Here is a 25,478-nt window from a genome sequence, read left to right as displayed (position 1 = left end):
CCAGCTTGCAATAGTTGTTAGACATTGGTACTTTGAAGAACTGTTAAACATCTGTTGAGTATCTTGTATACTAGCTACACAGGCTTATGTTTGTGCATAATGAAGAGTGAGATGAGCTGCAGAAATAATATCCACTGTTACAGCAGTGAAGAGCAGGAATTTCATTCTCTTAACATTTTGGTAACCAATTTAATGTCATAAATCTAGGCTAAAAGTTTTCCATGTTAACGTCTTTAAAAAAGTAAAAGATGAAACATTTTATTTGATTTTTATCATCATTATTCTGTCAAGCCAAATTGTGTTAATTTATTTCAAGCACTTTTACTCACTGTTAAACTTTAATTGTAAACAAACTTACTTTTTTTTCTCTGGGTACTCATCATTTTTTCTGTGTCTTGTAATAAATTTATTTTCAATATGAGTCTCATTAAAGCTCTTGTGTTTTTTTTTTTTTTTTTTTTGGTTGTCATGTGGAGCACAAAAATATTTCAGGGCCCCTTCATGAGCACACAGTCAGATAAGGACACAAACGAAGCAGTTAATTACTTCTGTTTTGTCCTTTTTGAACACCTGATTCTACTGCTGCAGGGTAGACATCAGATGAAGTGTAAACTGGACAAATTAAAACACTCTCTGATTACATTGTCCCCAGAGGGAAGACAGCCAGTGAGTGATGTGTTTGACCTGTAAAGATGTCAGAAACACATCTTAGAAAAGTACGGGATAAAGTAAGAAAAGAGGCACCGAAATGGACATGAACCCGAACGTCCTCACAGGGGCGTTACGTGCAGCTCAACAAACAAGATTTCTTGGCAGTAAAAAAAAAATTTCATGGTGTCAAGAAAGCTCTCAGGAAGTTTCACTCAGCACCAGCAGCCTCTAATGTTGACAGGGTAGATTTGTGGAGTTGTGTAAATTTCAAATATAATCACCGTTGATGGAGCAACAGAAACCAGGATTCGCTGAGAGTGGAGAGCATCGCTCATCTGTTTGATTTGTTGCTAACTCTGAGTTTTCACATCATCGGTACACCCCATGCTTCTTGTAAAGTCGATCCTATGCAGCGTTTCACCATCAGAACTACTACACACCATATTTGGCAAATTCTAGTAACTGTAGTGCATGTTATTCTTATGTTTCATATGAAAGTATATTTATATTATAATATGACCGTTTTATTTTCTCAGTCATCATGTTGCCACAGCACAGCTTTAGTGTCTGTTCCTGGTTGTACCATTTTAATAACGTGCATTCCAACATAGTCACACACCCAGTTTTGTGGTATGCTCTGATATCAGTCCAAATGAGTACTGACCTTTAAAAAACAATGTTCAGTTTTATTCCAGGGATGTGTCACAGTTTCTGCAGTAGGCTACACTCAGAAAGTGACACTCCACTCAAAAACCTGCTGCCTTTGAAACTGTGATGGAAACAAATATTTGTCCAACTCTTCCAGATACATATTTGGTTAATTTCACTGTAAACACATTGAATGCCACCTCCAGTTGAACTCGGTCTGGTCTCTCAGTTCACTGGTGGCTTTAGCAGCAGTGGTAGTCCAGCAACAAGCCTCCGCTGTCACCCTCCACTTCTGGTGACCAGAGGAAAGTTTCACCCTCTTTTTCTTTTTTTTTTTGTGTTGGGAAACATTTTGGTTTATTACTGCGGTTACTCAGTTCATTAATTCACAGAACAACAGCCAAAATGTTTCCATTCAACACAACTTTCATCAGCAAAAGTTCTTCCAAACTGTTTTTTCTCCTCTACTTGAACTTAAAACTATGGCACCTCTAAGAAAATGAGGGCGACAAATGGTAAACCTTTAACTACAAAGATACATCCCTGAACTTAGCCCGACTGCCCCGTCACACTGGAGACTGAGGGGTCTGTCTCACATTTCAGCTTCAGTGGAGGCTCTGTGACATCAGACACATTTGAGGAGGACTGAGGAGGAGTGGCAGCGTCAAAGCTCTTCTCCATCCTTCCGTCTCCATTCACCCTTTCCTCCCCGTGTCCTGGTGGGGACTCGTGTGTGCGCATGTGCTTGGCCAGGTGGTCATTACGCATAAACACTCTTGGGCAAAGTGCGCAGCTGAACTTTTTAGCACCGGTGTGGGTCTGAAGGTGGCGCTGCAGTTCGTCAGAGCGTGTGAATCTCTTGCCGCAGAAAAGCCAGTTGCAGACAAATGGCCGGTCCCCGCTGTGCCATCGCAGGTGAGCCTTGAGATGGGAGGTCTTGGCGTAGGCTTTGCCACAGCCAGGGATGTGACAGTTGTGCATGTGCTTCCTCCTGCTGTCGTCTGTGCTCTGGCCCATCTGCTCAGCGTGGACACAGTTTGGGCAGCGACACACGGCCTGGCCGGCACCCCGAGAAGAAGAGCGACGCTGGGGCTTCGGGCGGGCCGAGACAGGGTTGTCCTGTGGTTCCTCCATGGAGAACGGTTCCTGCTGCAGCATTTCAGGAGCCAGGGGCTCCATTTTGAAACCATCCTGGGGATAGAGGTGAGATGAGTGCGAGGGTGGGGCGTGTTGTGCAGGAGGCAGGGTGCACAGCTGAGGGTCAGAACCGTACGGTCCCAAAGATGGCTGCAGGCCCATGGAGCTCCCTGGACTCACTGAAGGCAGGCCTACCCCCTGTCCTGTCTGCAGATCTATCCAGCTCCCTGGTGGGACGTCTCTGTGAAGGTCCCACCAGGATGGGATGTTCATGTCTTCTGAGCTGCCACCGGGTGGTGCTGTCCGTAGCCATGGCTCATACGGGTGGGCCATGAGAGCAGCTGCTGCAGGTGCAGGACAGATGAGGAGGCTCGCTGCTCAAAGGGTGGTTCTCTCTGTTTGTCACGTAGTGTCAGGAAGATTACCACATGGTGGAGTCGCACTTCAGAGGAAAAGCCTGCAGAAAGACAGAACAGACAAACGGTTAGCTCTTCTGTCAGCGTTAGTCTGGAATTCACCTCACCATGAGAAACCGCTTTGAGGTCTTTGGGTCATTTTTTCAGGCCTTGATTTCACTCAGTCTCTGCTGATACAAACTTTTGAAGTGCAGACACTCAGGCCTAAATCCTCCTGTCTACATTGAAGTAACCAGCCCAAGAACACCTCCTTCATCACCATGGATACTGCAGTTCTCACGCTGCGTGGCCGTGGAGAAAGAAGAGAGGGGGAGACAGACGTGTCCAGGCACAAACCTGCCACATGCATCCGCTGCCAGGTACTTCCCACGGAGGACAGTCAAAAGACAAGCGCAAAGAAAACAACATGGTTGGCCGTGTGCAGAGGCAGAGGCTGCGCTGGGGGGGAGGGACGGGAGAGAAGGGGAGTGTTGACAGGAGAGCAGTTTGGTAAAGGAAGAAGTTCCAGGGAGGTATGGCTGCAGGCCAAAGTCTATTTGTACGTCTCTGAGGTTTGTGGAGATGAAACCTGGCAGACAGGAGAACCTGTTTTTTTATAAATCACACATGATTTACAACAACAGGCCTCCAGGTGAATCACAAAAGGAGCTCGTAAAACACTCCGCCTCTTACACACCAGCTGCAGAAAACATCAACAGTTGCAGAGTGACAGCATTTTGAAGCTTGAGAGTGGAAGTCCAAGAATGACACGAGAACAATTGCCTTATGTGCGTAATTATGGGCGCATGCTCTATAACAGCACCGTGTCCTCAGCACACTCCAGGTATGTACAAACCCCACAGCCTCAGTCAGCAGGGGAGAGGTTCAGAGGCTCTGATTTCTAAAGGTGACACCAAGCTTGTTAAAATCGGACAAGTCTGTTGAAATTTATGACATGAAGCTTCCAGCCTGCGAGACTCGTGCTTGGCTCCGAACATGTCCTAGCCCCAAACAATCTTGTTGACTTCCACCACACCCCCATCCTGGGACATCTACAATTATCTTTACAGCAGGAAACAGTAAAGTCTCAAGCTTTTTAGTCTCGAGATCACTTGTTGTGATATCATATCTGACATAGCAAACAAGGTGACCCTCCAGCAAGAGGTCAAGCTCTGGAGGAAGACAAATCTGCTGTGAGAGGGGGGCCCACGGTGGAGCTCGCACGTGGTGTCACTCAGACTGACAGCCAAAAATAGATCTGTCTGTTAATCTCTGTTTGTTAAATCAATACGACCAAACAAACAGGATCACACTCGCCTCTCAAAAGTTCACGTTGGCCCACTCAGCGATGCTTTCTAGTCTCATTGAAATCGTAAAACAATTAGTTTGGAATTCCCTAATGAAAGGTCTGGAGTTAAAGGTCAAGCTGATGTATTTCATGTCGGCCTGGAGCCACAGCTGCTCTGTAATTTTTTGGGAATGTAACTCGCACACACAGCGAAATGGACGCCCCAAATACGTTCTTACTGACAGGACCGTAAACAAATGAAGACAGCAGCATCCTCCTCCTCTGCTAGCTAAAGTGCTCAGAGCGCTAGCAGCTCCTGGAGGAAACAGCTGGCATACAGGGGGCCCCTGAGGAGGGGGTGGCTGCCTGGGAGGAGGAGGATGGTACAGAGCAATGACAGGGCTATGGTCATAAAACCTGCCCGACCAAGACCCAGCACAGCCCCTGGTTTACAAGTCTGCCACAGCGAAGAGGCTCGGAGAGGGGGCGAGCACTTTGCTTCAGGATTTCACAAAGAAACTGTTAAAAATGAGAGAATGTGAGCACTTTGTGTTTTTACAAACTGCTTTCAATGCATAGTTTTATTGGTCTTGGAATGTGAGGAGGTTTTTCTACTTAACACAGACATTTTTTGAGACTCGCCATCTGCTGGATTACACAACCACACCAGAGTCCATTTTCCAGGCCCAGTATTATCTTTTCAGTCTTTAACCGTCTCATTCTACTAACTATAACTCGTACATCACGCTAACCCACAGACTCTTGGTTAAAACAGCAACGCAGAGTCAAATGGCATTGATGCGTAGTTTGTTTCAGAGTCAGACCATTCATCAGAAGCATTTTTCTAATTTTGGTCAAACTTTCTGAATCTTTTCACTGCTCCTGTGAATAAATCTGTCACTTTCAAAAATAACAGATAACCCTTTTTTTTTTTTAAATGTCGTTAATCTGACTGCAAAACCTGAAAAAAGAGATCCAACGGGTGCCACGCAGAAAGGAAGACATCAATCATAATTTACATTGAAACCATTTAAAGTTCTGTTTCTGAGACTTTCTAGAAATGGGACGACAGGGTTTTAAAACACAACATCATGTGAAGTTATGGATTCCTGTCAGTGACCTTCACAGCTGAAGATGGAGGATTAGTCTCTGCTTCGCTGTTGCTTCGCTGTGATGGAGTGCAGAGATAGTTTGGAAACAGAAGACAGTTTAACATCCTCAGAGATTTACAAGCCAGAGCGTGACACTGATTTATACATAAATGTCCAAGAAATTCTTCTACAGAGAAATATCGGTAGAATATAATGACCTGTGGCTTATTTTCAGTGCTCAGTCTCTCAATCAGAGGAAAGGTCTCTGGAGCCGCCATTATGACGCTACAAACACAAGTTGAATAAAGTTTAACACTCCTAGCCTTCCAATAAAACTGGAAGTCACAAGCGTTGTTTCTGACACATTGTCTGGTAACCTGAACTGATTTAGTTAAACGAGGAATAAAATTATTAAGGAAAAGGATTTTTTTTTAATTGAAGACTTAAGTTTTTACTGTCGCCATGTTTGCTGTGTTGATTTTGATACCTGCTTACCAGTTGAGTGTCATTTTGGAGAGAGCATTAAGAAAATAAAACATCATCTATATCTCAGCTGCTGAAGTAGTTTGGTCCGCAAATTTCTTTTTAAAAACATGAAATTAAGTAAATCTGAATCAAGACATCTGATGTATTTTAAACAGATTGACATTAAGTAAATAACATAAATACACAGAATTAGACCTAAATTATGAATAATATAATATTATGTACATCAATACACACAATTCACCTCTTTTTTGTACAGATAAGTATGAAAACTGTGGACATATATTCAAAATTATTCTGAACATTAATTTAAAACTCTTAAAATAAAACATTGCATTACAAACATTAGTGTGGTTATTGTAATTGAACTTTGGCCAAAGATAATTAATATAAATTGTGTTGTGTCCTTCTTTTGTGATGTTTTAAAAACTGTACAGCAGTTTTACACTTTGAGTATTTATTTGGTACTGCCACAACAGTAAATAATAAAGTCCCATCTGACGCAGCAAAATATCACTTACATTTAATTTTAAACTGTCAAATAAGGATTTCAGTTAAACGTCATCCTACACAAAAATAATGGATCAAAGTTCAGCCTTTATTTGTCATTTATCTTTGACTTTTGATTCAAACTCTCTCCCTTTCGTACAGCTGGAACATTAGTTCATGCTCAGGAAGTTTCACTAAATCTGTTACTATCAGTGATTTAAAGTCCCTTGAAAAGTAAAGTTTTATTGAATAAATAAAATGTTTTTAAACCAGGAAAGAGATGACCAGGGCTAAATAAACAGCATTAATAAATGTTGCGTCAGCAGTAATACAAACTAGAGGCTGTATTCCTTCTCAGGTGATATCATACAGGTGTGTTACCCCATCGTGTCCTCATCGCACGATTATGAAACTTTATTTAATTTCCTTTCACAGAAATCTATGAAACTATTCTATCACTCAACATGCAATTTACTCTGAGCCTCCTCACCAATATGCACACTCTTTTATGTAATTGAAACCAGCTTTTTTATTCTTTTTTTTTTTTTTTTAATATACATCTTTAGTTGGGGCTAGTTTTACTCTAATTTCGTACGAATAAAGTTAAAGTCACTATTCGTCATAAGTTGCATGAGTAGATTCAAAATCAAACCAAACTACTACCCAACAAATTCAAGAAATAATTTGAATTTAAAAAAATAAAGTATTAAATAAGAAGTCAGAGCGTGTGTGAGTACCTATGTTATTTGGTCTGTTTTCATATGGACTACTCAGGTATGGTCCTGCGGTTTCCTACCTGTCTCACAGCACATGTCTACAGTGTGTTCATGGCAGCTCGTTTGATCATTTAACGCTTCTGTAAATGAAGTTCAAATCATTTCAGGAACTTTTCATACTCTTGTGTCAGCGTCGGAAAAAGGAAACACCTGAGTTACCTGTTCGTCCTTTGAGTGGCAGCTGCTTTTATTTTCGCTCTGGGATGAAAGAGAAACTTGTGCTCAGCCCAGCTCTGCTGCGTCTCCCTCTCGTCGAAAAATGAGCACAGAAAAATAATATCCTCATCATAACTCAGTTCACGCAGATGCTCCAGGTGAGGCGGTGACGGTGTTTTGGCGCACAGGTAAGCAGCATTGTGGAGAGTGACTAACTTCACGATAGGCTGCGCGTCTTGAGCCGCTGCAGGCTCCGCCCCCTCCCTGCCGGTGAGCAGCCCCCCCTCCCCCATCCCACGCTTTGAAGATGCGCAGGTGAGGAAACGGGGAAACAGGGATCAGTGGTACAGTCAGAGCTGCCTCAAACCAGATTGTGAGTTCAGTGTGGTCCGGAGACCTGCGTGAGTTCCTGTTAGAGGATTTAACCCCCCTGCTGTAAACTTTTCACCCGCTGAAATTGAAGATACAGTGCGAGGTCGTGTATTTGTATCGTAAATTCATTCCCTCCATTGATAAAAGGCTCAAATAAATAAATAGATAAATAAATAAATAAAACAGACTTTTAGTGTGCTCTATTGTCTTCTTCCTCAACTTTCCCCAACTGTCCCTTCTGATACGCCAGACCAGATCATCTAGGCTTTGCTTGGGTGAAATACCGCAAAATACTTGTTTTAAAAATCCTAAATAAGGTTCACACAGATAGAGATTTTAAGTCATTTTCTTCCCCCAAGCTGCTGCTGTGATGACCAATAAGGAGTCACAGAGCCACAAAATGAGCACTACACAAAACCTTCTACTGTGTCTCCATATGAAGTCATTTAATTTCACATTTAGTCCACCTGATATGAACCAAAGCACTATGTTTCAATGTTAATACAGCAAAACATAAATAAAATAAATAAAAAATATTTTAAAAATCAGACTCCATAATATTAACCACCAACCCTACAGAAAAACAAAATTTACCATGTTCATTCTCTTGAGACCCAGAAGAAAAAATAGAGTAGCAATTTCTTTTTTTTTACTACATTATATAATTGTCTGTTGTTTTTCCATTCCATAAACATATTTTCCTTACATAAATGGATTTTCCTTAGCTATAGTCATGTGGACTGCCTTTCAATTAAAAACATTTTTTTTTTTTTCTGTCATCTTATCTAACAATTTAAACAGGGATAAGGGATTATTATTATTATTATTATTATTATTATTATTATTATTATTATTATTATTATTATTATTATTATTATTAAAAACAATTTCTGCTAAAGAATAAGCTTGTATCAGTTGTAGATTGTTTACCTTCTTTTATCAAGTTGTATGAAAGTCATCACATTACAAAGGAGAAAAAAAAACAAACACAAAAGAGCTGAGAAACTTATGACTAAATTTAGATATATTAATATATGTATATATGTATGTATGTATGTATGTATGTATGTATGTATGTATGTATGTATGTAGAGGGTAGGGAGGGTTACTTTAACTGTTAAAAAATGTAATCAGTAACTTACTCAAACTATCACAATCTTAAAGTAATGTACCTGAATACTTTTAATTACATCTGGATTACTGCAATACCATACATGCACATAAAGAGGAGAGTATAAAAGATGTGTCATCTGCTCGGTGTATTATTTTTTTTAAGAGACACATATGATATCATCTCCTTTTACACTTTTAACAAATCAGGTGTCTACATCCTTACTTTTTTTTTTAAAAAAAAAGGAAGAAAAAACATAAAAACTATAAAGCAAATTCAGACAGTGCACCTGATTCCAAATTATCCAAGTATTTGCCTACAAAATAGTGTTGTGTACAATGTTGACAGAAAATATACTTTTTCAAAGCTTAATAAACTGTAAATGTTAATTGTTGCATGTGTGCTCACTGTGCACGTGTCTGCTGCAGTGTAGTATATCCTATTTGAATTTGAAATGCAGATTTGCTAAATAAATCCTGTTTTGATTGAATATACCGGTAATCTGATTACATTTTTCCCTATACCGTAATGGATTACAGTTTCTTTTTCTTTTCTTTTTTTTTTGGTATCCAAATTACATAAAACCGTTACATGTAATCCATTACTCCCCAAGCCTATGTATGTGTGTGTGTGTTTTGTGTATGTGTATCTTTGACTGTAAATCTGTGTGCATGTGTTTATGCAGGCAAGTATGTTTGGTTTTTTTCATGACTGTATGTGTGCTTTTATGCAGGAAAATGTGTGTGTTCATCAACATGGAGGACATTGGGAAAAAGTTTTGTTTTTGTTGTTTTCACTGAGTTAAAATTAATTTTATGACATTAAAACTTTTCAATATCTTGCCTGAACACTTATGTGTTAACAAACATTTAATATTTACCTTCAAAAGTACATCATGTCCATAAATCTGATGACTTTCTTTTCCTATGCTCACAAAGCACAGTGACGGATCTTTTGTTTCTTTAAATAAACTCCAACTAATCAGATATCACTGGAAAGCACAACAGGTTTTATCTTTGCAGACTGCTGGTTTCTTTAACAAAGCTTTGAACATCTTGTCTACTGTAGAGGACCAACATGAATTGCTTGGTCTCTTGTTGCATCCTTGGCATCCCTCACCATTGCACTACAGTCTTGTACAAGCTGTATACATTTTTGTTTCTTAAGTTTTAGGTTTAATGAAGGTTTTTAAATTTCAGTATTTATCTTTAATTACACACACACACACACACACACACACACACACACACACACACACACACACACACACACACACACACACACACACACACACACACACACACACACACACACAGACACAAACAATACATCATAAGTACGTGCTGATTATAAATGTTCTTTATTCAAAGCTTACAAGAACTTTTACAAGCTGATATTTTGGCTCAATGGAGTCAGTTTCTGTCACATTTATTTATTTATTTATTGATCTTTTATTAGGAGATTTTGAAGTGGGGTATGGTCAGAAAAAGCACATTTCATCTGGATTTCCCAGTTCCTGATACAGGTGCACTTTCACCTTTTGAAGGTAGTTTTTATTTTTCTCATTTGGAACATAAATTTAAGAAAAGAGCAGAATTACCATAGATTGTTGCTCCAAGGCTTATTAACATATCTATTATCAATATATCTATTATTAAGATTTTAAAATCAAAAGTTAAAGATTGTGAGATTTGTTTCTTATTTTTGTCATACAAGCTGATATGTGTCTCTATGCTAGGAGATTAAATTTGCTCTAAGAAATTGCTATATCTTTTAAAATTTAAGGAGTTCTCTTTTAGAACACAAACACTGCAAATAAAAAATCAGCCCAAAGTATCTTGTGTCTAATTTTTCAAAGTTATGGTGAAGTACAAGGTAAAAATCCCCTCTGACACCCAGCACGGCCCGCTGCAGTAACCAGGCGAATGCTGTGACTGCAGTCTGTGAATCAGATGGTTGAGACCTGGAAATCCTTTGATTGCGGACACTCCTGAGATGTGGTTAGGCCTGCACTCAGCACAGGCACAACAATACACATATCTAGAGATGTTACTGTGGAGAAAACAGACACCAGCTCTGCATCTCACCTCAGAATGAAGTGACTCTGTCACAATGATCTGGCTGCAGCAAAGTTTGCGATGAAGGCTAAATTTCTCTTCACTTTTAAGTCTTGTGATATGTCAAAATTTAAAGAGCTATGTTTTAAATGTGCATCACATGTTCTGTCGCTCACAGCGTCATCATCCTTTGAGGGTTTTTTTTTATTTTGTCTCCTGGCTAAGTTAATTCCTTTCCTGTCACAGCATGTTGGTGGAGCAGCTTCAAATCAACTGACAAACAGACCACAGACAGGCCGGCGGGAAGTGACTTCCTACCCCCTTTGCTCCTCTTTCTCTGAAGCAGCACTTTACATACGCTGACTTTTTCATGGTTTACACAAAGGAACCACAGGGTGATCAGGAAGTGTTGTCAAATCAGCATGTGCTTTGATGGATTTAAACCAACCGGCTCGTCCTAAGAATGATCAAAAGGAGAAATTTGTAACTTGACCAGCTACAGTGCCAGAGGTCTGTTCAGATTTTAGTCAGCATGAAGGCTTTCTGATGAATCTGCAGACATTTTCTCACCTGACACCTGCAAAAAAGAAAAAAGAAAAAAAAGCAGCAACGCTGTGGCTGACACAGGTTAACTTGGTTAAAATTCAAATATGTGTAATGTCCTTTATCCTCCATCCAAGCACAGTGTCCATGCACACCTGTTAGTAAGTAAGGAGGAAATAAAGACCACACACCACGTCTAAATGTTGTTTATGACATCTTTGAATAGTCAAGCTTATTTCCTCGTGAATACAATGCTCCACAACCAGAAAAAGACTGCCTAATAACCTTTAATTACAGTGCCATTTCAAGTGAGGCTTACAAATTTCCTAATGATTTCAAGCGTTCAGAATGTTCTGATCTTTTATGTAACTCCTCATCTTGATTGAGACTTTAAACTTGTGAGTATGCAAATTTTATAGTTCTTAACACATTTCCTTGGCATGTTATCCTGACATTTGGTCTTGACATTGATCCAGACATTTTTTTCTTTTTAAATGTCAATGACTTAACGTGACAACTAATAAAGTGCCGGTCCCATCCTGACCTTTGAATTAATGTTGTTGTTGTTGTTGTCACTAAGCCAAACCCAGCTCTGCAGGTTATCCCTAAGTCACCTGGCGAGAAGGAAGACTCTTTGTGCCATCGTGCTGAGTTTACTTACAGCGTTTTGGCACAAAGTGTAAGTCCATAAACGTCAATCAAACCGTCATATTCAAAGACACAGCCAGAATCTGTTTCTGCGTAGCATATAAAAGTTAATGGACTTGTTTGATTTGATCTGATGATTTACCTTTTCATATAGTTTCCACATTATGAGTTGCTGTTGCTAGAAATGATGCTTCAGATTAAACTTGTTTATTGTTTAACTTTGACTGTTTTTTAAAGGATAAGTTTAACTGTAGGACAACAGAATCTGTGGGAAAAAGAAATAAAACCAGACATTGTAAATCTTTCTACATTTAATAACTCAGCTGGTGTGATAAATCATATATTTGTGGAGGTGTGTGTGCTCTAGGGAAGCGTTTTTTTTTTTAAATTGTTTGTTTGTTTGATTTGTTTTTGTTTTAGTTTTTTTTTTTTTATTGTGTTTACTTATATAATTTATATGTCCTCAGTAATTTTTCCTTCAAATTTGTGTTTTAGACATTATTCTCACTAGCCACATTTTTTATGGTTTATCCTTTACAGTAGCACTGAGGGCTCACTTATGGCAATGTCTTTTTTTTCCACTTTCGGGGTGCTCCTTGTTCTAAAACAGCTATCAGTGAGTTATTTAGACACCTTTTTTTTTTTTTTAAATGCCAGATAATACCAGAGCAGAAGAGAGCATTTGAAGATGATTCCATGTAGTGAGAGGAGTAATACTTAAAGCTGAATACACAATTCAGTTCTACTCTCTGACCTACCGGTTGTATGGCTGAGTTGCATGACCCAAAATGTTTGCAGACTGCAGAATAATAAGATTAGGAGTGAATTTATCAATAAGCGTCCTGAAAATGGCACACGGAATACCATGCACTGTTATAAAAATGTAGTTTTGCAGGAAATGATCTGTTATTTTTAACAGATTTTTCCTGTTTTCTTGTAAAACAACAAAATGCTAGTAGATTTACAGATTTTTTCAGTAATTTTACACAGTCAAAAAAAAAAAAAAAAAATCAGATTTTTACGGTTATTAACCCTTAATTTTTTTAAGTATTTTTTCTGTTTTTCAAAAACATTATACAAAACTCTAAAATTACAGAAGTTATCTGTAAAATGACATCCTGGGTGTTTTTTTTAGGCATTATGCCAGCTGAACCCTGTACCCTCCTCACTCATGGTTGCAATTCACTGATTAAAAAAGAAGAAATGAAAAAAAAAAACATCTGTCTGTCCCCAGTGGTGTGGACTGGCTGTCTGTCCCCAGTGGTGTGGACTGGCTGTCTGTCCCCAGTGGTGTGGACTGGCTGTCTGTGCTCCATGGAGTGGACTGGCCGTCTGTGCTCCATTGTGCAGACCCCGTACCCAGGGATTTTTAGGTTGTTTTTTTTTTGTTTTAATAAAGAGATGTGTTGATGACTTTTGCTTTGTTGGTCAGTTTTTAATAACAATATTATTTGAATTACACAGCCGGTCTATGCAGTGTTGCATGGGCAGCATGTTCCCCCAATGCAAAGCTTTAATGTTTGGCAGAGTCTGTTAAATAAAATCTGTTAAATAATGGTATTTTTCTCTAAAATTACATATTAATACTGTAAATCTCTAGACATTTAGCTTTAATTTTACGTACAGAGTTTGTTTTTATACATTACAAATTTGATATTGTACATGGGAAAAATAATATTTTCACAGAATATTACCGTAGATTGATTTGACAGTAATTTTATGGTATTTGTCTGGAAACTTTGCTGCCAGTGCTTTTACCGTTTTTTTTACAGGTTTTCTTTCTTTTCTTTTTTTTTTAACAGTGTGTGACTTTCTAGGATGACCCATCAAAGACAAGCCAACTGAGTCATATAAGTGAGTAATAAACCTGTGACATGGCATCCAATGGATTCAATACAAAAGTGTCTATAACTCATACCTTTTTCTATTTCTCTTTGTTGCGAATTGTTACTGTAGATAAAACCAAGATGAGACTCCTATTTTTCTAATTTATTGGAAGTTTGGGACCAAAGAGGCTGGTTCTGATCCAGCCACATGTCCATGTAAGCGATGGACACATTCAGTGTTTACATTGCTTTAAGCAGCAAACATCATTTGTGTGATTTTCAGTGGGGAAAAACAGACGTTTGATTTTTGAAGCTAGGGTCAGCATCACTTTAATGAATGAAGTAAAAAAAAAAATCTGTCAGTAACAACATACAAGCTTCACTGTATGAAAGAGTTTTGCGGAATATAAAACATTATCATCAGCAGAAAGATAGATTAAGAGTTTTCATTTTTTCAATCTCTGAAATCATTTTATATACAAAGCAAACAGATGAAGAGATAGATTGATGTCTGAACTACTCCTTTGCTGCCATGATTATCTGCTTCCATTGCTTGAGTTCTGTGTGAGAAATAGCTGATTTGACTGTGCCATAAGCAGAAAAAAAAGTCTCTTAGAAAAAGTTTATTTTCTTTTTATAACAGAGACCAAAAATGCACTGAAGAAGATAACGTTTGTTCTGTTTTAGACTTTTAGTGTATTGTTGTTTTATAAAGATTAACCTCTGCTGTTGAGAAATTTCTTTAATCTGTTCTCATGAGTTTAACACAGTGTCATCCTGCCAAGTTCAAAGAGATTCACAGAGAAAAACTGTCTTCAGCTGCCGACGTGGTTAACAATTAACATGTCCTTGTTTGGTTCATTTATTAAAACAAATTCAGTGTATTAATGCACTGTACATCGTGGTGACTGCAGTGGACAGATGGTTAAAAGTCATGTTCCCCTTCATATCAGCTTCCAAAGTGCTCTCTGCTGCTCCACTCCTTTGAGCTTTAGTGGTCAGTCGGCGTAACTGCAAGTTAAGTTTCTTGGATCAAAAGAAAAATATGATATACAGTTACATATAAGTCATAATATTATTCTTGATGTAAAATTAAATAAGCAGTAAACTGTCATTGACCATGTGTCCAATGAAGTGAACATCATACAGCACCAAGTACATTTTCAACACGAAGTTAAAATATTTGAAATTATGTTCAAATGTTTTGCAAAGCACAGAATTTAAAAAAACAAACAAACAAACAAACAAACAAAAAAAACCCCCACTTTTTTCATGGTTGAAGAAAATCAAAAATACTTCAGGAAACAATCTTGACTCAGGCTCTCATAATTTATGCATCAGAGGGTTGAGGAAGTATCTGAACCAGTCAAGGACAAAACCCCTGCGGCATTTTTCAAAGGTAATGTTGTTGTTGATGTCATTTAAGAACGAGACAACACCCTCTGAGGTTAAAAACTATTTTATACCGGCATAGCATGTATTGCATCATCTGTCATATCACATACCTGGACTGTGTCAGGAAACTTATTAAAAAGCTACAGCAAAAAAGTTAGCATAGCTTAGCATAAAGTATGGAAATAGGATAAAAGGATGTTCTTTAGTCACAAAATCTGACAACAAGTGAAAGGGTTGTGTCTTATTTGAATACTGAAAAACTCGCTCATAACATTGATTTATTTTGTTACCATCAGACCTGACAGTCTGTGAGCCTGTTTCCAGTCTTTCTGCATAGCTAAGCTAAGCCAAGCTAAGATAAGCTAAGCTAAACAGCTATTGGTAGGAGTTTGGCAGATGAAGTTACTTTGAAGAACTTTATGCAGTGTTGAATCTGGTGAATTTTTATTATGACGAGGACTCCATTTCCCATGAGCACCATACCCATGGTCCTCACACAGGTGTTAAAGTGTGCATTAATTTACTGTGGAATAAATAAAACAGACTGTTTTCATACTATATTTATTCTGTAGGGACAACTTTTTTTCCAGGATGCAGAGTGATGACATCATGTTTTGGTTTGTAGCAACATCAAATTATTAATTACAACGTTAAGACAATTAATTTTTGTTAACTTTGATTTATAACTATTAGTTGACTGTTATGAAGTTTAACATTACCCACCAGAGTCACTAAGTCCTGTCTGAGTATGTACAAGGTTAAATTCTTTAGTCCTCCATGAGAACATTAACACTCTGCTTTAAAAAACATTAAACCCTTCAACAGCATTTAACTTCATACTGAACAAAGTCTTGGTTTTAGAGTTTCTAAAACAATAACTTTTAGTCCTTTTGCTTATTCCGCCCCCTGTATCAACAATGTGGACAAACTATCATAAAGAATGAAAGTTAAATGGAAAGAAAGACTTCTCACTGGCTTTCTGCTTTAACAGACCGAGGAATAAGGGCTCTACACATACACACTTGAGGGTGAGAGACAAACATTGATTTAGCTTTTTTCTAACTCAAACCTGAGCTTCAAAAGTCAGAACAAATACATTTCCAATACCCTGGATCAACTCATTTTCCTGTGAAGGTCAAGAATGAGCATTAGTGGAGGAGTGGGTTGAGTTTAACGTCAAGTGAAAACTCCTCACAGTGACTTCAATGTACGGGAGAGAATGAGTTCAATCTTTTGAGGAGCTAGGAATTAAAAACATTTTGATGCCTAAAGAAAGGAGGAGTGATTTGAGACTTTTATATAGTACTGCTGACATGTCACACACCCTAACCATGATGCAGCATTGTGTGTTAGTGTCTTTTGTATTTCTGATTATAGTAATTAGTCAGAAACAAGTTTTTGGGGCTTTTGCTTTGTTTTCCCTGAAGGTCAAAATAATTTACCAGACCTGAGTTGTAGTTTGTGTGGGATTGTATTTCTGTGTGTACAGCTTGGCATGTGTTTTGTATACAGGATCCCCTCTGTATAAAGTTGGTTCTGATTCTGATTCACTGGTTCCTGGCTGATTTGACTTGCCTGTAGTCCCACGGGAACCACACCGGTGTCCCAGACAAATCCTCCTGCCAACACGCCAGCCTCCAGAGAGCTAGGCCCACTAAAGCCTCACTTCCCCTCCAGAGGCAGAAAGAATCCAAACAAAGTAAACAGTAAGCACCTAGTAGTCAACTTCCTTATCCTTGTTAATTATTCAAAATCCCGGAGGAGAGACCTGCCCACAGTTGTCTTCTGAGTCACTTTTTTTCTTCTTCTCATACAGGCACTCACTCACCACAGCAGCCCCCCTCTCCCCCTGCCTCCCTTTCAACTTCAAACCCCGTCATTTCTGCAAGCTGCGCTTTGATTGTACCAAACACCTGTATTTTTCAAGGAGAGACTTCCTTGTGAGCCCCCGCCTCCCATCTTTGATTGTTAAACAGCAGTGGCGCCGTCATTACTGTCTGAGCGACTGATGCCGCCCAGCTTCCCCTCCCATCTCCCACCTCTGCCTTTTAACCGGAACTTTAATTGCTCAGAGAGAATTTGGATTGCTTTATTTTATCTAATTTTCAAACTGTGTGTGAAGGGGTTGTAAAACTTGAAATGTGGCCTTGCTGAGTTATAAGATGAAGAGATTTTCCAACAAGAAAAGAGCACTGAGCTGAAGAAGACACCAGACTTGTTACAAGACATGGAAACCTTTCAATTCAGAGCGTAAAGTTTGTTTTAGCCCGATGGACGCAGACACAGAGCATAGTTTGAAGCCCACTAGTAATCCTCCAGGAAGACAGACAGACAGACACACACACCTTTGCAGCAGTAATACCATGCTTTATTAGACGGCCTCTCCTGCCATCCTGTCTCCCCCCTCAGATTAATATCCTCTGGGCTTCTCACCAGCTGTTTCCGTCCCTTAACACCCCTCATCTTCCCCCGGCCAGCCCTCTGCTTCACATGGCAGGGCTTACAAACTAGGCCACAACGCCTGCGTGGCTCCAGGACAGGTCTCTCTGCACCAACACTGAGTACGTGTGTGCGTCTCGAGAAGTAGGATCACCAGGAAGGCAGGCAAAATGGCGGCTCTCTTGTCCACGTACCTAGAAAACATATCACAGCGGTGAGACTCAGTGTTGATAAGTTGATGAAATCTTTGAACTTGTGGTTTCTACCATCTTATTTACTCCCACTACAAGAAGGACAGACACAGACAGGTGTAATTTTATCTGGATTTATCTTCTTGATGTGTTTTTCTGACAGTTCAGCCACTTCTCCAGCCTTGAACTGATTTTTACAGGCCAGCCAATCAGAATCCTGAGAGGAGCTTGTTTTTGGTTTCACCTGGCTGAATCATTTTTAAACAATTTTCATCACTTCATCATTCAATCATCACTTCTGTTTGTTGTCAACTTGATTTTATATGTTGGTGTATTTACAAGGTTTGTTTTTCACTGTCTCTGCTTGTTTCCGCTCCTGAGTGTGTGCGTGTGGGTGTGTGTGTGCCGGGTGTCTACTGTACGTGTGTGCGAGGTCTCACTTGGGTGTGTCTGCCTTTTTGCTGCTCAGGTGGGTGTTTACCTCATGTACTGTTCTCACTGTTTGTGTGTAGGAGCAGACAGGATGTGTGCTGCATGTCAGCACGCTCCAGGAGATGAAAGGCAGGGGAGGGGTGTGGAAGTAGCTGAGTGCTGTTCAGGTAACAGGTTGTCTATTCAGAAATTTCTCAAGAATTCAGCCCTTTTGCCTTCAGCATTCCCTCTGTGAGCCAGAAGTACGCAGCACCAAGCTGCTCCAGAAATAACTCATCACCTTGTACAAATGTGGGCAGAACCGAATGCTGATCGTTTCCAGGTGCTCCATCCAAAAACACAAGTCTCAGTCAAACGTTTGGAGCAGCTAGGTGTGTGTCTCTGTTTCCTCCGTGCTCAGGTGTGCCTGTCAACTGTTAATAGCCGACGGCTGTGAAGTCATTGCATCATCAAATCTCTGCACGAGTCAGTTTTGCATACTGATGAGCAGTTTTATGGACTGGGTGAAGTCTGGCTTCAATGTTTTGAATGAATAACAAAGAGCATTCACCGTCAGTCTCTGCAATGCAGTAGGGCAGGTTTCCATTATTAGTCTTAAATGTTACAGAGAGCATGTGATTAACAGTCTGCTGGTAGCACAGAGGAAGTTATAATTGGATAACTTTACATCTTAATTCTCAACATTTAAATTCACAACTACTGCAAACAAATGATAATTAAATCTGCTGTTTTTACTCAGAAGACCAGAAATGTTCGTAACATGGAAATAAACGTGCATGTCTTCATGTTTCCTGTCAATTCATATGATGCAACTAATGCTTTCAGTAGTCTGTTTTACCGCATGTTAAAGAGCAGAGAACAGACAACACGTGCAGCATTTTCACTAAAATGTTCCTCGATTTGTGTATTTAGATGTGTTTTTTTAATGATAGCAGATAAATCAAGCAGTTTTGAATAGTTTTGGTTTGCTGCATTTATAATTCTTTTTCTAATCTTCTGACCACTCAAAATGCTTTCACATCCATTCATTCACACCCATCCACCTGTTTAACTTTCTACTACTCTGACCTCCTTTTCCTTTTTGACAGTCCAGCTCCAGTGTCCAACGCTACCACAGAATTAAAACCAAGATTTTTTTTTTCAGCAGAGAAAAACACTGATTTCTCATCTCACTGAAAGACTTTGTCAGCTGGTGTGGTGGTTTAAAGGACTTGTGCCATGAATCAATTCTGTCTGAAACAATCAGGGAGCTGGGACATAGCATTAAGAAATAACCTGTGTTTGTGCTTTTAATCTCATTTTAATTTGAGGATTACTAGCGGGCATTTATCAGTTTAGTTTAGATTAGTTTAGTTTAGACAACTTTATTTATCCCAATGGGCGATTCTAATTTTTGCTGTCCACCTAGGCTTCACATATTACTACAAACAGCAAAAAGAGACAATTAACACAATTTGAACAAAATAAAAGTCAGTACAGCACATCGATACACAGCAGCCTTCAACAGACTTCAAAAGACTGTGAGTACCAGTTTGTTCTCCTCCTGGGGGGGATAAAGCGGTGGCCTGATTATTATTATATTATTATTGTTATTATCATAATAATAATAATAACAACAACAACAACAACAACAACAACAACAACAACAATAATAATAATAATAATAATAATAATAATAATAATTATTATTATTATTATTATTATTATTATTAACACTACTACTACTAATGATCATAATAATAATAATAATAATAATAATAATTACTATTATCATTATTATTTTTTTTATTATTATTAATATTATTATTAATATTATTATTATTATTATTATTATTATTATTATTATTATTATTATTATTATTATTATTATTGGTAGTAATAGTAGAAGTAGTAGCTTTTTTAATTTAATTTATGAGTACCTTTCATGATACTCAAGGCCACCTTCCTTAGCAAAAGAATCAGTATAAATGCAGAGGCAATATGTAACAGACAAAACAGCTTCATAAAAAAACAAGAACACAATCATTAACACATTATGTGCACAGTATTGATATCAACAGATTATAGCCAAAGGCGTTAATTACTATATCAACAATTCTACTAAATTTTCTGTACTCTCTATATATGCACCTGACGGGGTGATAATCTGCATCCAGTGACAACTCACACACACTGACTCAAGCTTCAGCTCTGTTGAAGTGTGGTGAAGTGTCAGACAGCACTCACTTTGATGAATATCCACCCATGAAAAAGACTGACACTTTTAGAGTAACTCCTACAACAGGTGAGACTTGGTGTACGGTATAAAAAAAAAAGAATTTCTATGTCAGGATCAACACTGGTACCAGCCTGACTCAGTTAAAGATTATTTACATGTTGGATATTGGCAAAGCTGCAATGCTGAACAGACTTAGATACAAGCAATTAGTCATTTAAAAGGCATTGGTAGCCAGGACAATTAAACCATGTAGTATCTTTAAGCTGCGTATTGGCAGGCTGCGTCTGCAGCTGAAATGATTCAACTCTGAGATTGTTGACAAAGGCTGAATGCCACCAGACAGGACTGGTTGGGCGTGAGCAAGGTTATTCAGGGTTGAAACTATATTTTGTCTCATACTCTGATGATGTACTAACACCTGAACCAAGTGACCAGGTAGGATGTTAAAATAGAGGATCATTAACCCCCACATCCAGGTTTTAATACTGATCAGAAATTCTCACAAAAATCTTTCATGCTCCTTCCACCCTACATAATTAAATGCCCTGATTCCCTTTCAGTGAACTGTTTGTTAAGGCGGGAGAAGGGGGAAGTGTCTTGGGTTGGGAAATAATAATGATATCATGGTGTCAAGACTGAACTGTTTAAAAAGTGAATTAAGTTATGTTGGTCCTACATAATAATAAAAAAGACAGTAATGTTATAAACAACTTTATACATGTGTATGTTATGATTTCATCCTCCATATTTGATTCATTTTACAATTTTCCATCTGTTTTGCTCTTAAACAGACATCTAACAACCTGATTACTGAATGAAAGTTAAAAAGTGATCAAAGTGTAGATGTGAAAGATATAGGTGCATAGTAGTGACTGCAGCAGACAGTCATTTTCTCCTAAGGTCAATAGTCTCTATGGTTGAACTGGAGGTTAGCCTTTTGAGTGCTCTCTGCTGCTCCTCTCCTTTGAGCTTCATTCAGTGGTCAGTCATTGTAACTGCAAGTCAAGTCAACAGACACACCTGTGGACCCCTGCTGGCATATCTTGACAATTCTTCTATTTCAAAATAACCCGAGAGGGAAAAAAAAGATTATGTACAGTAACATCTAGTATTGATATTATTCTATTACTTTTGAACATGCCATTCCAAATCAGCAGTAAATTATGATTAACCATGTGTGCACTGAAGTGGATATCATGAAACACTGAGTGTACTAACAACACAAGTCTCACTTCTAGATTTGTGCCTGGTTGTAATCCATAATTCAAAATGAGACTACCATCATCAATACAGATTATTTCAAAATGCTAATCTCAGCTTTCCAACTGGGTCAGACAGGAGCGCATGGATTTAGGGCAAGTCAAGGTCCTCATGACACCACACTGGCTGGCAAAGTTCAGCAGTAAGAAGAAGGGTCTGTTTTTTTTTTTCTCTGCTGAAAATGATTTCTTGGATTTATTTTGCATTGGTAGACGCTGGAGCTGGACTGAGAAAAAAAATGTCGGAGCAGATAAAAAGCCAAACAGGGGAGTATTGGAGTATGAGCTAAAGGCTAAAACATGGTTTAAGCTATTTGTGCTAATGTTTATTCCAACCCACAGTCAGCAGTTATTCTGCAGTGGTCTGTTCAAACTTGAGAGTCTATCAATAAAATGAAGAGTGAGGTTACGTTAGCTCTGCATTGTACAACTAGGATCCACTAAAGTTACACATTACAGATGTGTCTTACAGCACTAGGCTACCAGTAGCGCTAAATAAAGCCAGCTACTAAAACACGGTACAAACTGACAAAGTTTGCTTGTAATCACATTTCAAACAACAGCACTATGTAACTGTTGATAAATGCCTTACCACACCGGGTTGTACCCGTTAAAAAGTTGTGTTGAACAAAGAAAAGTAGAGTTAAAAAGAAGATCCATTCAATTTCAAAACAAACAAACACACCTTGTTCAGTCATGTCATCACGACAGTGTGCACGCGATCCTGACCAAATCCACTTCAAATAGGAAGTCAGCACAGTCCCTTTAAGTTTTTACTGTTAATAAGGATATTACATAAACATTTGGAAAAAAGATTAAAACTTTTTTTTTAATGCCCTAAGAAGAATAAATACACATGAGGAAGGTTCTTGAAACAGGCTTTTTTAATGCATGCATCAGATGAATAAAGACTCAAAAATGCCCTCCCACAAACTGTTCCTACAGATTTTGTTATTAAAGAAATAATGTTAATGCTAAATAATGTTAAAGAAATAATCTCTGCAAACAGCTGAGCTAAAACAGTGGTCCGGTTTATAAAATTTAACTGTTGTGTTCAATTTCAAGAGCATTATAAATTAAAAAAATGCTTTTCTATTTGTCTGTTTTAGGGTCTGAAAACATCAGTTAAATCTTCCAAACCCTGGATCAATTATACACAGAGGAACAATGTTATGAAATAAGGTAGTGACAATAATTTGGTTGATTTTATCTTTCAATGAACTGCAGGGTGAAATGCGATGTAAGGACACATGCAGCGAACAGGTGTGATGCCCAAAGACAGGAAGTGTCAACAACATCAATTAATGATGGTACACGCCCACTAGATAAACTCGCGAGTACACAGGAATGTACTCAGCTGTAATTACACTGATTAGTCAACAATAAATCCAGGAACCACATGAAAGCTCTAGCATGATTTGTACCCAAGAACCAAAATCTCTGAGAAAAACAAGGAAATGTTTAATAATGTAAAAGAAAGTAAAACAGGTTTCTCCTCTGATTTTAGTGGGAACCCAAAGTTCTGTCTTCATTTTCTTCATTTTAGAGGAACTTATGTTTAACTCTCACCACAGTTTTTACAAACTAAGAAATGAGCTGTAGAGACCATAACTCAGCATTGTGTGGACGCTTCAGGAACTGCAGTTCTTTGTTCTTCCAGATTGACCTCATCTTTTAAAACCAGATATTGCTACTTTGCCACACAAGTGTTTTAGTGTTATACTTCTTGTGAAACAACTGCAAAAAAGCAAGTTTACCCTGAGAAGCCTAACCTTTCAAAAAATAGCCTGAAGATTAAAATTTTTGTAACTGAGATTTATTTACCCTTTTAACAAAATCCACAAAAAGTATTATTAATTTGTTAATGATATATTTTTATATCACATTTTAGTCAAGTTTTTTCAAACAATCAATCTTCATTTATAAAGCACTAAATCATTACAGGCATTACCTCAAGACACTTTCCAGGAACATTAACAGGTCTAGACCAGTAAACCTTAATATAGTTTATTAGCAGAAACCCAACATAATGACAAGATAAGAAATCTTATCTTATAACAAGTGTGCATCTTTTAATGCAGAACATTCAAAAAACAAAAGAGCCAAAGTTTTGAAGTTGTGCTAACTGCAACTTCTTTAAAATTAGCAATTATTTTCCCAAAAAAAAAAAAAAAAAAAGTGTGTGGATAATATAATAGAAGCCACTTTGAAAAGGGCTAACTTCAGCGGCCTGTGGTGGTAAAATAATCCTCAGGGGTGTAGAAAACTTGTTTTTCTTACTGGTTTTTAATGAACTCCTTATGTTGTAGAGATAGATGTAATTGAAACTAATCAAATATTACACATTCAGCAATACAGGGTTAAGAAGAATGGTCACAAAAAAGCAACAAAACTAAATGTGTCATATGATCTAGTGCAGTGGTCCCCAAACTATGGCCCGGGGGCCAGATACGGCCCGCCTCCACATTTTGCCCAGCCCCCTGAACAATACCAGAGGCAAATTATGATTTTTTTTTTTTTTCAGTCTAGTCACGTGATCCAGACTTACACATGCATAGAACGTAACTTTTTATTCTACCCCTCTGCAGTTTGTGCCCTATCTGAAAACCCTCCCTTAAAATAAAAATCCTGTTATCCAACCATACTGGTAGTGAAATGTATTGTGCTGGTAGGTGTTGTATCACTTAGTTGGGTTTCTTAGCCTGCTTGCTTTCTGGTTTTCACAGTGAAGTTAATGAGAGAGAGCTGCAAACAGTGGTGTCTACAAGAAAGTTAATATTTCATGGTCTTTTTTTTCTGTGGTTATTTAGTTATTATTTATTTAATAAATAGTGTTATATATGTCATTAACCGTGTTATTATTTATTTTCTGTTTTTTTTTTCTGTCAAGATCCCAGAAAGGGTTATTAATATTTGGTTATGCATGGCTTTCTGGGAAACAATAAATATTTACGTTTAGACACCTCTGCGATCGTCACACATTTTTTTACAAACTGACCCTGGCCCCCATCAGAGAAGGGAAAAGTTGTTTGGCCCTGACAGGGAAAAGTTTGGGGACCCCTGATCTAGTGCTTGATACATATCCAGTTTCTTATCCACTCCTCTGATCCCACACAGCAGTTTTATTTCTAATTAAGTATGGACTCTTGAGTGAATTCATCCAGCGTTGCCAGTTGTACAAAATTTAAGTGTTGTTAAACAAATTATCACCCTGTAGCACCAAAACGCCACTTAACTTACTCAGCAGCTCAGTCCATGTCACATAGTTGTTAAACAGAGGATTGTGGGTCAGAGAGATAGACCTATAAAAATGTAAGAGTGAGTGTTGGACCACAGCCACTTAAATCCCACATTTCCTATACTGCAGCCCTGACATGCTGACATCATGTGGGCTGTTTATGAGAGTTTAGAAAAGCAACAAACGACCAAATATCCTACAGCTGCTTCCAGGCTGAGTCACACTCTGTCTGCTGGAGTGTGGAGTAAACTGGGTTTGATGCGTAAATGGGCGGAGTGGGACTGATGCTCCTTGTGAAAAAAAAAAAAAAAAAAAAAAAAAGTTTCCTTGTTTACATTGGTGAATACAAGATGAGACGTTTGTCCAGCTCATCATTTTGACTCACACAGACATGAAGTCATGAGTTTAAGTGAAGCTGATAATCAGTAACCATGATGGAACAAATAGTTTTCAAATAATTACAGTTTTATAGTCATGTGCGTATTTTTATACACAAAGGCTGTGGGGTGGAAGAAGAAAAAAAAAGGAGAAAAAAGTAGTTCTTTCTTTAAAATATATTGAAGCTGAATTCAGCTGAATTCATCGTGTACACAGGCTGATAAACAGACGGAGGGGAGGCAGTGGAGCTTTCC

The 25,478-nt window shown here is 38.3% G+C and overlaps 1 protein-coding gene across 2 annotated transcripts; it reads right to left on the bottom strand.

Annotated features, from left to right (window-relative positions):
* Positions 1-1,843: 1,843 nt before the first annotated feature.
* Positions 1,844-7,251, bottom strand: sp6 (Sp6 transcription factor). Of its 2 annotated transcripts, none has more exons than XM_074664707.1 (2): positions 7,121-7,251; positions 1,844-2,893 (listed from the first exon to the last, which is right to left on the bottom strand). In XM_074664707.1, the coding sequence occupies exon 2, from the start codon at positions 2,767-2,769 to the stop codon at positions 1,849-1,851; it is 921 nt and encodes a 306-aa protein (XP_074520808.1). In that variant the 5' UTR covers positions 2,770-2,893; positions 7,121-7,251; the 3' UTR covers positions 1,844-1,848. The 2 variants fall into 2 exon arrangements, with proteins under 2 accessions (XP_074520808.1, XP_074520814.1); XM_074664713.1 differs by lacking the exon at positions 7,121-7,251 and adding an exon at positions 3,189-3,265.
* Positions 7,252-25,478: the final 18,227 nt, after the last annotated feature.

The sequence above is a fragment of the Halichoeres trimaculatus genome, unplaced genomic scaffold (assembly GCF_033239565.1).
Source record: "Halichoeres trimaculatus isolate MK-OKI-2021-1 unplaced genomic scaffold, fHalTri1.1 fHalTri1_scaffold_2, whole genome shotgun sequence".
Lineage (NCBI taxonomy): Eukaryota > Metazoa > Chordata > Actinopteri > Labriformes > Labridae > Halichoeres > Halichoeres trimaculatus.
The sequence above is the reverse complement of the archived record's forward strand: the minus strand, read 5'-3'. Positions and strand labels throughout refer to the sequence as shown.